At 42.1% G+C, this 16,790-nt stretch overlaps 1 protein-coding gene across 5 annotated transcripts in view; it reads right to left on the reverse strand.

The window, feature by feature from the left end:
- Positions 1-1,310: 1,310 nt before the first annotated feature.
- The window catches only part of dtnba (dystrobrevin, beta a), a 540,419-nt gene continuing 524,939 nt past the window's right edge, over positions 1,311-16,790 (reverse strand). For all 5 annotated transcript variants that reach the window (XM_060822037.1, XM_060822040.1, XM_060822034.1 and 2 more), the window contains 2 exons: positions 3,910-3,945; positions 1,311-1,580 (listed from right to left, as the gene is read on the reverse strand). In XM_060822037.1, coding sequence (XP_060678020.1) covers positions 3,941-3,945 — 5 coding nt within the window. In that variant the 3' untranslated portion in view covers positions 1,311-1,580; positions 3,910-3,940. The remainder of the gene's footprint in view (positions 1,581-3,909; positions 3,946-16,790) is intronic.

The raw sequence follows: 16,790 nt of genomic DNA on the forward strand, positions 1-16,790 counted from the left end.
GAATACATTGTATAGTATTTTGGGGAGACCACACCTGAAAGACTATTTGCAATTTTGGTCTCCTTATTTACGGAGGAATATACAGTACTCCTAATGGAGACAGTGCAGAAAAGCTTTGTCCCTGGAATGGATGGCTTGTCTTAAACTGAAGGGCTGAATAATTTCTACATAAATTCTCTGGATGTCTGAAGGATGAGAGTCTATCTCATTGCAACATTCAAGATTATTAAAGAGCTTGATTGGTAGATACTGAAATATTGTTTCCCTTGTTGGGGAATAGAGAACAAGGGTGTGTGGTTTCTGAATAAAGGGCTGATATGAGAAGACATTTCTTCACTAAAAACAGTGGTGAATCTTTGAAATGTTTTTTCCTCAGTTGATTGTGGATATTTAAGGCTGTGGTTGACAGGTTTTTGTTCTCTTGGGAATGCGAGGGATATGGGACATGAGCAGGAAAATGGAGCTAACATCTGACATGGTCATACTGAATGTTCCAAATTCTTAGGTTTTTTTCCGGATTATAACCGTTGTTCAGAGTATTTATAAAGAGGATCTAACACTGTCGTGTGGGAGTGGACTTGATGTTCCAAGTTGCATTTCCACATTTGTTTGTATTTTTCGAGAGAATCTCACTGTTTGAAATTTATTTTCAGGGTTTCTTTCACCATGCCTACTGCATAACAAAATCTTTGGATGTTTTACCATATTTTAGCAGCTATTTTGTTCCAGACACAGTTTGAGTATTAACTTTTTGCCTAGTTAAAGTCTAATTCACTCCATTTATTTTTGACATTTACAAAGAATTCCTCCTGAATAATGAGTAATTTTAGCACTTTCCAAGCCTGACACTTGTGTACTCTGCATCCTCCATTCTCAGTCTGAGCACAGAAACCAATGAATTGCAGAATGTTCCTGCTGAGGGCTGACCTTCAGCGAGTGATGGATTAAGTCATAAATGGGAAGATGCTTTCTCATATAAATGAATTTGAACTCAAAACTTAGAAATTATGAGATAGGAAGGGCAACATTACTGAGGAAATAAACATTGCCAATTGGCTTGGGTTATAGTCTAAAGAGTTCCCTTAATATATGTCCTCATCATTTTCAAATTAAAATAAAAATACCCATCTTGCATACCAAGCATTAAAGGGAACATTCAAAGTATAAATTGTCAGAGAACAGATATGAAAAATATAGCAGCCAAAAATGCAATATTAATCCCACCGTTTCAGTAGTTAATTTACTTAAGGTGCCAACAGTTTGTTGGCAAAGCTTTCATCTTTATACATAACAGAAGAAAAATCACAAGTCTCACAACAAATTTGTAATGATGAAAACAGGAAGAATTTGCTCACGGTGAAAATAAAGCATGCATGGATCTAGAAATAAGTATGAGTGTGTTCCTGTGCCAAAGCCCTTCAATGAGCACAGCAAAAATGTTCATTTTTTCAGAAAAAGGCTGTTTCAGTTTTTGTTGTCTTTTACATTCACATAATGATGTCTTCAACAGCTGAGGGAAGGATGGTTCAAATGGATGAACAGAGTCAAGTATGATTGGTTTCTTTGTATAGTCACTGTGCCTGCAATATATAACGGTAGGGAGGAGGAGCCAAGAAAAAGATTATCAGTAATTAACTTGATATATAGCAATATACAGGAGTAACCATGGATTAGTACAGTTATGAGAACTTGACACAACATTGTCAAATAAATTTAAAAACATGAAATGGTGTCAAATCTTCTGAGCTTATTCAGTGAGTAGCTGAGCCCTATAACCAGGAAAGACCCAAGTAAGGTCCTCATGCTGTGCTGAGTTAGCTACACTCTCAGCCGGGAGATTTATTGATGAAGAGAACATTCACTTCAGTCCCCAAACTAGGAATTATTTCATTGCTATCGGTGATGCTTGCTCAGAGTGTGTGTACTTGTACGGTAAGCAAAGATAAAATGACTCCAAAGGAAATGGATGGGACATTTGGACGGCTGCATTTTTGGATGTGCTCTGTGTACCTGAACAGTGAAATTCCACATTACACTTTGGGAATTGTTTGAAAGGAGCCAACAGCTAGCCGTCAATGAGGACACCGGGATCAGGCTGCGGTCATGTATGTTCTGATCATCATGGTCCTTCAGGTAAGTGAAGCCTGAAAGAATGTGAGTGAGCCAACATCACAGGCAATAGGAAGATCACCAAGAAGTGAGAGTGCCCAGGAGGATCAGGGGCTACAGGTTGGGGAAATCACTGGGTGAGAGAAATTGGAAGCCCTGGAGGCTGTATGCAGGGTTAAAACAAAAAGCAGGCCAACAATTTGGAATGGCGGTGAACTGGGGTTGGAAAGAGAATAACAAAAAAGGCAGATGCTGGAGATCTGAAACAAACACAGAAATTGCTGGAGAAACTCAGTGGGTCTGGCAGCATCAGTGGAGGGGAAGCAGAATTAATGTTTCAGGTTGAGTGACCTTTACTGATGGAGAGTTATTGGACTTGAAGCATTAAATATGCCTTCTCTTCATAGATGATGCCAGATCTGCTGAGTTTCTCCAGCAACGTCTGTTTTTACTGGAAGGAGAATTCCTGCCTTTTCCAGTTCCTCCTTCTGCAAAGTAATAGTGAAAAATTTACCTTCCAGAAAGCGAGCTCTGGTTTGTCTGAATGCAGCCAGTGTTGGCACAGGGTGCCTCAAGGAAAACCATTCGCGAAATGGGACCAGCAATAGGGATTTTGACCCTTTTATTTGAATATGTAGTCGTGGCTCCAGTTGCCTTCTGTTTTCCCTTTGGAAGGTGATGGGTAGAGCACCTTCAGCCAGTACCGTACACATACTGCCTTTCCTTCGTACTGAAGGATCAATGGAACAGTCAGGGCTCAATCAAATCATAGGACAGTAATTCCCAAAGTTTGGGTATGCATAATGGTCATTGGGTGGGATATCAGAATGTGTCTAATACTCAATGACTCTCAATTTGATAAAGAGTCAAAGGAAATCAGGGAATTGAATAAAGAATTGGAAATCCAACTTTATAGTTTTAAAAGCAAATTACTGCGGATGCTGGAATCTGAAACCAAAAGAGAAAATGCTGGAAAATCTCAGCAGGTCTGGCAGCATCTGTAAGGAGAGAAAAGAGCTGATGTTTCGAGTCTAACTGACCCTTTGTCAAAGCTCAGCAGGTCTTTGTCAAAGGGTCAGTTAGAATCGAAACGTCAGCACTTTTCTCTCCTTACAGATGCTGCCAGACTTGCTGAGATTTCCAGAATTTTCTCTTTTGGTTTATAGTTTTAAATTTGATTTATAGTCACAAACCAGATAAAATTAATCACTGATGACTAAGTTAATATTTTAATCACAGGTACATTCTCTTAGCCTCAAAACCAAGGCCCAGGTATTTTGTGCTGCAAATGTGTTGCTGGTCAAAGCACAGCAGGCCAGGCAGCATCTCAGGAATAGAGAATTTGACATTTCGAGCATAAGCCCTTCATCAGGAATAACTGGATTACCTGCTGGATCAGATGGGAACTGGCGGATCATAAAAAAAGCATTTTATCTGAGGTTGGAGAAACTTTTGTTTCTGTGTCTGGCAATCTCTCCTTGTTAATCCATGAGATATTCTCAATGAGACAAGTTCCTCTTATTGAAGATTCAGCCTTCCGAGCGTATCAAACTACTCCTTCGGGTTTACAACAATTTCAAGCATGCAATTTATATAAACAACCAAATGACCATGTATTGGTTTTCAAAGAGCTTGCGATTATTCAGTTTGTTCCTCCAAATATTGTGTTATATGGGCTGAGAGGAAGAGGTCCCATTTTCAGACTGCCTGACTTGGCGTACCAAACCTGTACGATAATGTAGCATGCATGCTCTTATTAAAACTAGAGAGATAATTACTGACATTGATCAAAGTACTTACTTGAGTTATTTTACACCTTCCATATTCCACTTTAACCTGTAACAAGACAAAGCAGATTGACAAAACTCTGTACGGTTATGACCTATTCCTTTCAGACAAGTTTTCACATTGTGTTCTGGAAGCTGATTATTCCTGCACATGGAAATGTGCTCTCCACTGTTGCAGGTCATTTAAGCTTCAAGTCAAATAAAGACACAAATTCAAACTCGTTGAAACAGCTTGTCATCACAGACACTTTCCCACTGATCCCAGGTTAAGTGGCACTATGAAGAGAGTTGCTCAGATCTCAAGCAGATGAACCCTTGCTCCTCTCACCGTTCTTGAATAAATACCACTGAGCCTTGGGGAGTTAGTTGGTTTGAACCCGTTTAGCTTGTCTCATTTATGTGGCAATGATTGATGATATTTGTAATATCTTTGTTTGAAGAGAGCAGGTTGCTCATGTCTTTCCTTTTGAATACTGAAAGTAGATGTTCAGAATATTGAAAATATTATGCTCATTCTTAAGTCTGTCAGCTGCTTGCACCTTTAATGGTCTTCAGCTCATCTGTGGCTCTCTCTTATATTACTGTATCACATTCTGAGAGCATAAATTGGGAATTCTAATGAAGTGAGTTAACGTAAGGAACAAACTAATGAATGATTAGGAAATAAGAGCACCATAAAACAATAACAGGGATCTCTACAATAAGACCATTAGCGATGGCAGCAGAATTAGGCATCATGGCTACTCCATCACTGATATGTTTCTCAACCCCATTCTCCTGCCTTCTCTCTATAACCTTTGATCCCCTTATCAATCAAGAACCTATCTACCTCTGTCTTAAAGGCACTCAATAACCAGGCTTCCACAGCCCTCTGTGGCAATGAGTCCCACAGAGTCCCCACCCTCTGGCTGAAGAAATTCCTCCTCATCTCCGTTCTAAAGGGTCATCCCCTTCACTCTGTGGCTGAGCCCTTGGGTCCTGGTCTCTCTGACTACTGGAAATATCTTCTCCACACCCACTTTATCCAGGCCTCTCAGTATGCTTCAAGTTTCAATCTGATCCTCCCTTATCCTTCTCAACTCCATCGAGTACAAACCCAGAGTCCTCGATTGTTCCTGATGTGATCCACAATATCCAGACGTTATTAGTCTAGACATGAGCATGATGGAGCCTATCAACAATGTAACTTCCCAGCATCAACAGCAACATTTAATTTTGTGTTGGACTTATTACCATTTCATTTGAGGAATTTACACCAAACAACATATTTGCATGACTTTGGATTTGTGATTTGGGCTGTAAATTCACATAAAATGGAGATTCTATGAATTGATAGGTCTGACTATTGTATAATTATTGATGTAGTTGATTTGTTTGAAGGAATAAAGTTTGTAGTTAATAAACTGATTTTGGCCACTCAGAATCCACAATCTGAGCTGAAATTAGTGACTATTTCAAAATGCCTGAATCTATGGAAATGCTCTGAAGGGGACGAACCTGCAGGGGGCTGGTGAAGAGCAGACGGTGGTGGGGGGGATCTTAGTTAGACAGTCAATTCAATAGCTGTGATGGATTGGTTGGCTGTTTAAGCTGGAAGATTGTACGGTCCTATTTTGTTTCACAAGTTTAAAAGTACCGTATTTTTAAAAACCAATGGGTCATGGAAAGGAATGCTGCAGACGTATTTGCGAGGGCATCCCACAGGTAGGATTGTTACTAAAATGTAGGCATTTGGTGGAAGAAGGATGCAACCATGTGAATGGAAAGCTGTCTTTCATATGAGAAAGGATCAGGATGAATGGGCTAGCAGTAGGATACCACAGGGACCAGTGTGGCGTCCAATTTTGTTCTGGATATGCATAAACGGGGAGGTTTTGTGGTCAGTGGGTAGTGTCCATGCCTTTGAGTCAGAAGCTATGGGTTCAGGTCCCAATCCAAGACTTGGTGCAGGAGGAAGTGTTGTTCATAGCACAGTCCAATAGGTTTCTCATCAACTCGTATATCCCTCCAACATACAACCAATGGCAAGCAGAATGAGTGAAAGAGAATCAGTCCCAGCTGGTGAAAGGGAAATGGGAGCATCTACCATCACCACCTCTAGCTCCGGACTACAACATGTATATGAAATCATGTTGCCACAGCAACGCCTCCTACTTGTAGAAGCTGAGAGCCAATACAAAAGGGTTCAATCCTGGTTCTAGCTGGAGTAGTATTGGAATCCACCCTGTACCTCCTTGGCTTGGCTAATGCAGAGGCTGGATCACTGCAGGTCAGAGCTGCCTTCATTCAGAGGACTGAAGAGAGGAGGAAAGCACAAATAATAAAGATCAACATGTTTGATGTTGACACAAAGTTTGGCAAACTGTGAGGCAGATAGGAAAGGATAGTAAGATGATGATGAATGGTCAATGGTAATTATAATTTAGTACAAACTGTAACGTGACACATTTTCAGAGGAAAACGAAGAATGGGAGTAAATGCTCAAAAGATGGTGAGAACGGTGGAAAAACAGTGACGGAACAGTGTAATTACAGCTGAGAAATACACCTGTACCTAAAGGGAGCATACAGGGACCAGCGTGGGTTCAGTGGGTGTGCACATGGTGCAGGTAATGCTGGGACAATGCTGCTAAATACTCATTATAAAGAGTCACGGTGCAGTGGCTAATGCTCCGAGCTCTGTGTATCTGCTTGCTGAGAGAAAACAGGCCTTTTGTTGCCTTTAAAATCGGCAAAACATCTTGAGGGAGAACTGTGATGAGCAATTGTTACGAAGAAAGAAATGGTTGTGACTGGATGTTCCTGGACTCAGGTATTGGGTAGAAGAGGTGAGATGCCATGACATCTGAAAGCCCTCCATGTCCATTGGGAGGAGGTTGCTGAAGAGATACACATGAGGTGTTTAGTTTGCAGGACATGCTGTAAGATTCAAAAACATTCAATGTCTTCAACAGAGCTGCCAAAGTAGGATTCTCGTCTCTCACTTCAACCAATCTCTCCTTGTGCCTGCACTATTTGCAGTCCCAGTAACCGTGCCATTTCCCTTACCTGCTCCCCTTTATTTTTGTATATTCACGTTGTCACACTTCAACCTCCACCCCCCCTACACACACACACACACACACACACACACACACACTCTGCACCTCCAATTCTCATTTTGTCACGCCTGAAATCTTGTATGAATTACCAGAAGAACACTCTTGAACACGGTTACAATATTGACAGCTAGAGCAGCAGAATATTACACACGAGGTAGTAACGCACAGACTTCTTCAAAATCTGTGACCTCTCCCACCTCAAAGGCAAAACGCAGTCAGTGCATCAGAACACCACCACCATCAATCAAGTTGCCATCCAAATCTTGTACCATCCTGACCTACCACTCACTGGACAAACAAGGAGCCATCTGTACACCTTCTCCCAACTGGAGGTGGACACACTTTACTGAAGCAATTAATACCCTGCTGCCAAATAGCAATTACAACTTCTTCAACAAACTTCTATCTAACTTTCATTTGTATCTTCAGGTCAGTTGTATAAACTGAGATCATGGGGAGAGGGTCAATGTTCATCAAACAAGTGGCAATGATGGATTGGACATTGCATACAACCTCTTTACATTGTATTCTCCCTTTCTTGCTTCTGCCTAACACCAGACACTTAAGATGACAAACTGCAGTTGCTGTGAGCATTTCACTCATCTCTCTGCTCACTATTCACAATAAAAGCCTCCCCTTGTACTTTTCCTTCCTTCTGGCTGATTGAAATGCAGCATCTCCCTATACCAGTGCAGGGAAAGGATGCTGACCTTTCTGAAGATGAAACATCATTCCATCTGACCATACAAAGCACAAGCTCAGAGAACAGAACTGCATTCACTTTAGAACTGGAACATGTCCAGCGGAGATTCACACGGATGATCCCTGGAATGGTTGGTCTAACATATGAGGAACGGCTGAGGATCCTGGGATTGTATTCATTGGAGTTTAGAAGATTAATGGGAGATCTAATAGAAACTTACAAGATAATACATGGCTTGGAAAGGGTGGACACTAGGAAATTGTTTCCGTTAGGCGAGGAGACTAGGACTCGTGGACACAGCCTGAGAATTAGAGGGGATAAATTCAGAACAGAAATGCGAAGACATTTCTTCAGCCAGAGAGTGGTGGGCCTGTGGAATTCATTGCCGCAGAGTGCAGTGGAGGCTGGGATGCTAAATGTCTTCAAGGCAGAGATTGATAGATTCTTGATGTCACAAGGAATTAAGGGCTACGGGGAGAATACAGGTAAGTGGAGTTGAAATGTCCATCAGCCACGATTGAATGGCGGAGTGGACTCGATGGGCCGAACTGCCTCACTTCCACTCCTATGTCTTATGGTCTTATTGTGAAACAGTGCTCCATCAGAAAACTTCCAGAGTTCCATCAAAGCATGTCACCTTGTCAGAAAGGCAAAGGTTCCTGTCAATTAATACCAACATGAACTGACCAGGTATGTTCTGAGTGGAAACCCTTTCACCTGCAGTAGCCTTGATGGAATCAGGGCAGCTGTTAATTGATCATCTTCTGGCTGTTGAGAATGGTCCAAGCAGGTGGTGTACTGGTTACTCAGCAACGAGGCAGAGTTCTGTCAGTGATTCTGGGAAGTTGGATCACACTGCCCAGCACTTAGTCAGTAGACTCTCACAGAGAAAGAGTAGTGTTTAATCAGAAATCTTGAGAACAAAGAGAGAAAAAACAATGGAGAAAAGCCTTTGAGAAATTCAGGACGACTCAAATTCTATTGAGAAGATTTGAATGCGACAGAAACAGATGAAGCAAGAGAAGCGTAAGGCGTTGACAAGGTTCCCCATGGGAGACTGGTTAGCAAGGTGAGATCTCACGGAATACAGGGAGAACTAGCCATTTGGATACAGAACTGGCTCAAAGGTAGAAGACAGAGGGCGATGGTGGAGGGTTGTTTTTCAGACTGGAGGCCTGTGACCAGTGGAGTGCCACAAGGATCAATGCTGGGTCCTCGACTTTTCATCAGTTATATAAATAATTTGGATGTGAGCAAAAGAGGTACAGTTAGTAAGTTTGCAGATGACACCAAAACGGGAGGTGTAGTGGACAGCGAAGGAGGTTACCGCAGAACACAATGGGATCTTGATCAGATGGGCTGAGAAGTGGCAGATGGAGTTTAATTTAGATAAATGTAAGATGCTGCATTTTGGAAAAACAAATCTTAGTAGGACTTATACGCTTAATGGTAAGGTCCTAGGGAGTGTTGCTGAATGAAGAGACCTTGGAGTGTAGGTTCATAGCTCCTTGACAGTGGAGTCACAGGTAGATAGGATAGTGAAGGTGGCGTTTGGTATGCTTTCCCTTATTGGTCAGAGTATTGAGTATATTGGGAGGTCATGTTACGGCTGTACAGGACATTGGTTAGGCCACTGTTGGAATATTGTGTGCAATTCTGGTCTCCTTCCTATTGGAAAGATGTTGCAAAACTTGAAGGGGTTCAGAAAAGATTTACAAGGATATTGCCAGGGTTGGAGGATTTGAGCTATAGGGAGAGGTTGAATAGGCTAGGGCTGTTTTCCCTGGAGACTTGGAGGCTAAGGGGTGACCTTATAGAGATCTATAAAATCATGAGGGGCATGGATAGGATAAATAGACAAAGTCTTTTCCCTTGGGTGGGGGAGTCCAGGACTAGAGAGCATAGGTTTAGGGTGAGAGGGGAAATATACAAAAGAGACCTAAGGGGTAACGTTTTCACATAGAGGGTGGTACGTGTATGGAATGAGCTGCCAGAGGAAGTGGTGGAGGCTGGTACAATTGCAACATTTAAAAGGCATTTGGATGGGTATATGAATAGGAAGGGTTTGGAGGGATATGGGCCAGGTGCTGGCAGATGGGACTAGATTGGGTTGGAATATCTGGTTGGTATAGACGAGTTGGACTGAAGGGTCTGTTTCTGTGCTGCACATTTCTATTAACTAAGAGTTTGATATTTCCACAAGAAAGGGATTGCACTGCAGGCCAAATCATTGAAACTTTACAAAGTAACCCCATGGTAGCTGCTGTCTAATCTGCACTGGGACTAAACTGATGGCTTTGTTAATTACAGGTTATTTTCGCTATTATCACCAACCGACTTTTCCTTATTCTTTTCTTGTCTGCTGTCTCTGGATGAGTTTCTCTGTAGTTAAAATCTTCAGCCATATCTTTGTTAGTCCGAGACTTGATTATCTCCAACGTGTTCTTCATAGGCATCCACAAACTCCACAAAGCCGTGTTGTAATGTACACCCAGTTCCAGCCACCCATTTCCATTGCGGTCACTGATCTACGGTAGCTCCTGGTGAAGCAAACACCTTTCTTTTCAGATTCTCATCCTTGTCTTGAAATCTCTCCGTGTCCTTAGATCTTCACCAATTCTGTTGTATCCTTCAGCCCCACAAGCTGCCTAGACTCAGCCCTCCACCAACTCTGCCTCCGGAGCATTCTTGGCTTCCTGTTGAAGGGCTTTTGCCCAAAATGTTGATTCTCCTGCTCCCCGGATGCTGCCTTGCCTGCTGTGCTCTTCCAGCAACACACTCTTGGCCATTCTTGGCTTTAATCAATTTTAGCAGCAGTCTGCAGAATCCCAGGAATGCCTCAACAACCACTAACACACTCACTGTGATGGAGCCTCTGGTAGGAATATCTGGTAGAAAAACTGAGAAAGCTGCCCCCTTGGGTGTGGGGGATCAGGTGGGGACAGAGCTGTCACAACATCATTCCGTTCTTACACAGAGTCACGTCAGTTTAATCTCCATCCCAGGATAGCAGACTTGGATCGATGGGTGGGTTATCTGCTGTCAGGATGAACATTTGCCTATTCTCCACCCATGCACAAGGTATCGCCAAATAACCACTGGGTTACACCACCCAGTCTATATAGAGATACAGATGGACTTTCAGATAATCCCAGACAGCTTGGGCTCACCCACCAGCCTATGAATGTCAGCAGACGTTTCACAGCCTTCCACACTCTAAACTTGGCCGGTTACAGTATACTCCATGAAAATACGGGGAGAGTGAGGACAAGGGAAAGACTCAAGGAGTTACACATGCGTTAAAAATTCAAACACAAAGTGAGTTGTTTGAGTAAAAGTTCTGTGTATTGGAATTCAAATCTGTTGACAGGGGTCTGGAAAAATTCTGCCTTTGGTTATGATGTTCTGCTGAACTCCTGCCAAGTAGACCAGAAGGAAGCAAGCATTACTCACGAAAGTAGAACTAAGGCACTGGGGCAGATCAATTTCACAAGACTCCTCCAGTCAGTATACATTTAATATTGTAATAAGCTTCCTGAATCATTCCAGCAAGGAATATTTTGCCGGAGAGCAGAACAGATAAAGACCATTGCATCTTAAAAACAAAATTAGATCAACATTTGTAGCAGAACTATGGGAATAAAGTAAAGACGTAGAATTATTTCTGATATTTTTAACTGTATGATGTGGACATCACCAGCAATGATTTGGAGGCACTGGTGTTGGAGGTGGAAGAGAAGGTGAGGGCGGGGCTGGAGGATGGGGAAGGGTGTGGAGGTGGTGGTGGAGGAGGGGGTCGGGGTGGGGAGGAGATGGAGGTGGGGAGGGGGAGGGGGTCGGGGTGGGGAGGGGGAGGTAACTGGGTGTTGGATGGGGGGAGGGGTGGGAGATGGGTGGGGGGGTAGGTGGCGGTGGGAGTGGGGGGGTGGAGGTGATGAAGTTGGAGGTGGGGTTGGGGGTGGGGGTGTATTTGTTCTACCACTGAGCTGGTAATTTAAAAAGGTCCAAACTAGTACTCTCAGCATTCTCACAAAATGAGAATTTGTGAAATTTCAGTTCAATTAATTAAGACAAATGGAATATAATCTCCGTAATGTTTGTATTTGAAGAAATTTTATCTGGTAAGGAAATAAATCTGCTGTTGTTTCCTCATCTTTCTAACCTATAACCTCCAGTAAAGTGTTTGAATTTTGTCTGTCCTCTGGGATTATTGACCAAGCTACTCAGCTGTAACAGACTGCTACAGCAAAGTCTAAATATATAAAACCACATGGAACACACAGCATTGACCCAGACGTAGGAAACAACAATGGTTAGGCCACACCCAGGCATTCCTGCAAAATCATCGTCATTAACATTGGGCAGCCTGTGTAAGTGGAAGTTACACAGAACATTCTAAACTATGAGCTCTATCATCACCTACAGATCCTCCTGCAAGTCCCTCACTATCCTGACTGGAAGTATCTCATGATTCCTTCACTTTGGGGTTAAAATCCTGCAGATCCTTTCCTAACAGCAGCTTAGGCGTAGCTGCAGGCAAACAGTCTACAGCAGTTCAGGCAATGTCTTGCTGGTAGAAAGTGAGGACTGCAGATGCTGGAGATCAGAGTCGGGAGTGTGTTGCTGGAAAAGCACAGCAGGTTACTCAGCATCTGAGGATCAATGGTTTGGGCATAAGCCCTTCATCAGGAATGAGCTTGTGCTTGAAATGTCGATTCTCCCGCTCCTCGGATGCTGAGTGACCTGCTGTGCTTTTCCAGCGCCACACTCTTGACACCTGGTGTCTTGCTAACACCTTTACAAGGGCAACTAGGGATGAGCAAAAATTGATGGCCTAGTCAGGTTAGCTTCTGAGAGAAAGAAAGGAAGTGCCACATGTTAGTAATGTAGGTAACACTTTCCCTGATGTGATGCTTGTAACGAGGTTAGACAGATAGATCTCATAGAATAGGAGTTCCCTGATTGCAGCTATTAACCAGTCAGGGAGCCTTGGCTGACATAAACAGGATATAAACAAGAGTATCTGGGGTGCTGCTCACTCCAGGAGCTGGCTCTGAACTAGCTGGGTCAGTGTCATGTACTATGCATGATTAAAGAGTGACTTAGTGACAGGATATCAGCCCTTGTGGAGTTATTTCTCTCACTAGGCTGAAGAGTGAGAGTTAACAATAATAGGGTGGCCATTGGTCACATTATATTTGTCTTCCTTTTGTCAATGCAAGAGATTAGGGCAACATTTCACTTTGTTGAGTAAGTGCCAAAATTGCTGCTGTCTGTAATAGCTTAGCTAGAAACAGAGTGAAGCAGGGACAAGGGCTTAATCTTAATAGCATTAAAAATTAAAATAGATGGTATTTTTGCGTAGTTATGCTTGGTTTCAGTGTAATAATTATCCATTGCTACACAGGCCAATGGAATGAGGGGCAATTGAAGGTTGGGTTGCCATGGAAACCAGTCCACTCAAAACTGAGATTGAGATAAGAGGGGGCCCTGTATTAAGTTGAGAGTTAGAAACTGGGCTGAAAGAAGTAATCCTGGATAACCAGATGAAACTTGTACCCTGTACATCCTGAACTAAATCTTTGCTTGCTGAACACAAGACTTGGAAGTGGATGTTTATACTGCAACAATTTGGCAATGTGAGCAGACTCTCATAATATCGACCAGTGACACCAGAGTAAACACCAGCATCAAAGACCAAGCGGATATATTTATTTCAGCACCAATTACATCAGGTCAGTGTTCAAACTCAGCTGACAATGTAAGGATCCGAATCAGAGAATGGGTCTGTGGGTGCAGTAATTAGAGACGGTACAGAACCATGTTTTGTGTTTCAGTTCCCTGGGTAAACAGGAAGGTATAATTATCATTATTCAAAGGGAAATTGAAGTGCATTGATGATTAGCCATGGGGTAAAACAGGGAGACCCCTCCCCCCATTTTCTGGAGAGCAAATCCCTAGATTATAAAGGGAGGAGGATTGGTTGATTTCCATCAGACTAGAAATGGAATATCAGTTGTAGCTGAGAGAAACTTAGACTTGGGACCAATAGGGACACTCATTGGACATTTACCTCATAAAAATATGATGATCCTAAATAAATTGATTAAGGCTGGGATCCATCAAGTCCACCAGACAACTTTTAGGAATTAATGTGATCAACAGCTGCTGGCAAAGAGGAGGAAGGATTAGTGATTTTGTGTAAATGTTCCTTGATATGTGTCAGTCAGGTAAATCCGACAGAGCCAGAAAAATGGTTTCAAGAGGTAAGTTCAGAATTAGAGTTAGGAACTGATTTTGATGCATTAGCACAGCACATCTAGTCTCTCCATGCAGAGCTCACTGTCATTGAGTATGATGCCAAACAGATCCAGTTTAAGGACCTCACAAGGAAATTCAGATGTTGAGAGTTAAAGAGAAACAGGCTGGGCAGGAGGCATTGGTGTCTGCTGAGATAAGAGGAGACAAGTTCCCCTTTCAACATGTCTGTCTGACCACAAAGGAAAAATATTCTGTGTCCCTCACTCCCACCAAACCACAATCAAGGTCAGGACAGCAGAAAAAAATCTGGATTTAAAGAAAATTATTAGGAGAAAGTAAAACAGTATGTTGGAACATAAGCAGTAAAAGGGCAAAATAAATACAAACTTGTGTAGAGGTATACAAAGCTTGGTTTGTACATTTTCACCACATGTGCATGATGTTTTCTGTTTGAATATGATTTCTTAAGGAGTCTGCAGGTCATTGAATTAAATGTTAACCCTGTGATCTGCTCTTGCATATTGTTTTTCTTGGTTGCTGAATATCATTTAGTATATATTTTTATTATGGTGGAGATATTTAACCAGCTTAAAGTGATTTTCCCTCTGGAGTTTGGGATATAGGGATACATTTAGATGTGGATGAGATTATGGAGTGCGCCTGTGTCAATTTAATGGAATATAGATGACACAAAGGTTGGGGGTGCTGTCGATAGTATCGAGGGCTATTGCAGCCTGCAGCACGGCATAGACAGGATGTAGAGCTGAGCTGAGAAATGGCAGATGGAGTTCAACCTGGATAAGTGCAAAGTGATGCATTTTGGAAGGTTGAACGCGAATGCTGAATATAGAATTAAAGACAGGATTCTTCACAGTGAGGAGGAACAGTCGGATCTGGGTGTGCAAGTATATAGATCCCTCAAAGTTGCCACCCAAGTGGATAGGGTTGTTAAGAAGGCATATGGTGTTTTGGCTTTCATTAACAGGGGCATCGAGTTTAAGAGCTGCGAGGTTTTGCTACAGCTCTACAAGTCCCTGGTGAGACCACACTTGGAATATTGTGTCCAGTTCTGGTCACCCTACTATAGGAAAGATACAGAGGCTTTGGAGAGGGTGCAAAGAAGGTTTACCAGGATGCTGCCTGGACTGGAGGGCTTGCCTTATGAAGAAAGGCTGAATAAGCTCGGACTTTTCTCTCTGGAGAGAAGGAGGAAGAGAGGAGACCTGATCGAGGTATACAAGGTAATGAGAGGAATAGATAGAGTCAATAGCCAGAGATTTTTCCCCAGGGCAGGATTGACTGGTACGAGGGGTCATAGCTTTAAGATATTAGGAGGAAGGTATAGAGGAGACGTCAGAGGTAGGTTCTTTATGCAGAGAGTTGTGAATGTATGGAATGTGTTGCTAGCTGTGGTGGTGGAAGCAGAGTCATCGGGGACATTTAAGCCACAGCTGGACATGCACACGGATAGCAGTGAGTTGAGGGATGCGTAGGTTAAGTTACTATATTTTACATTAGGATTAAACCTCGGCACAACATCATGGACCAAAGGGCCTGTTCTGTGCTGTACGTTTCTATATTCTATAAGGTTAAGTGATCTATGTGAAGTAATTAGTTCTGAGGTTTTACTTTGTCCTTTCAATTCTCCAGGATAAAAGAAGAGAGTTATTGTAAAGTACAAATTAATAAAGAATTGTGAGGGATTTGTGTTCTGTCTCTTTAAAGAGCTAATGTCATGTTTTGTTTGGAGTCAGAATGTTACAGGTCTTACTGTGAGAATTCACCACTTGTTCAGCTTGTAATTACAGCTGTCTGAAAGCTAAATGAAGAAAGTATGTTTTGGACAAATGTTATAACGTAGTTGTTCTATAAAAGAGCTGTACTACCCTGTTTTGCGTTCAGTTTGAAAAAGTTTTAGATAGAGGTTTGATTATGAATGAATGAATTATTGAAGTTAAATTGTCAAAACTGCAATTCATTTTATGGCCAGAGTGAACCTGTAAGTATTATTTTAGTATATGGGTGAGCCTTCAACTCCAGACAATCAGGTTTGTATGTATTAACTGTTAATTGGTGACAATTAATGCTGCAGTAAAACTAAGGAAAGCTTGAAATTTAAAAAGAACTGCCTGAAGATATGTCATAGAATAGAATCCCTACAGTGTGGGAACAGGCCCAACAAGTTCACACCGACCCTCCATAAAGTATCCCACCCTAACCCATTCCCCTACATTTACACCTGACTAATGCACCTAACCCACACATCCCTAAATACTATGGGCAATTTAGCAGAACCAATTCACCTAACCTACACAACCTTTGGATTGTGGGAAGAAACCAAAGCACCCGGAGGAGAGTGTGCAAACTCCACACAGACAGTTGCCCAAGGCTGGAATTGAACCTGGGTCCCTGGCGCTGTGATGTAGCAGTGCTAACCACAGCCATTGTGCCACCCCAATGTCTAAACTTTGAGAAAGAATGTACCAAGGAGTTTGAAGCAAAAACATTGAACAGCGGATATAGGTTTTATCTTTGTTTAAAAAGCCCAGGTAAATGGCTTTTGAATTTATCTTAAAAAGTGGGATGGTGAGCTAGATTATGGCCAAGAATATTTACTTTGCCTTTTTTAAATTAACAGAGAATTAACTATTTTGCCTGTCAGCTTCAGGTGGCTACACACCTTTAGCAATTTATTTATAGATTGTACATTATAACAGCTTTAAGTATCTGAATTGTGGGAGAACTTCAGCTGCAACAAGATTTCCAGAAGCTTTAAAAATCTGTGAATCTTGTTGAAGACCTTCAACATTATAGCACAGAGATGGACTGA

Source organism: Hemiscyllium ocellatum, chromosome 3, assembly GCF_020745735.1.
Source record: "Hemiscyllium ocellatum isolate sHemOce1 chromosome 3, sHemOce1.pat.X.cur, whole genome shotgun sequence".
In the NCBI taxonomy this organism is placed as follows: domain Eukaryota; kingdom Metazoa; phylum Chordata; class Chondrichthyes; order Orectolobiformes; family Hemiscylliidae; genus Hemiscyllium; species Hemiscyllium ocellatum.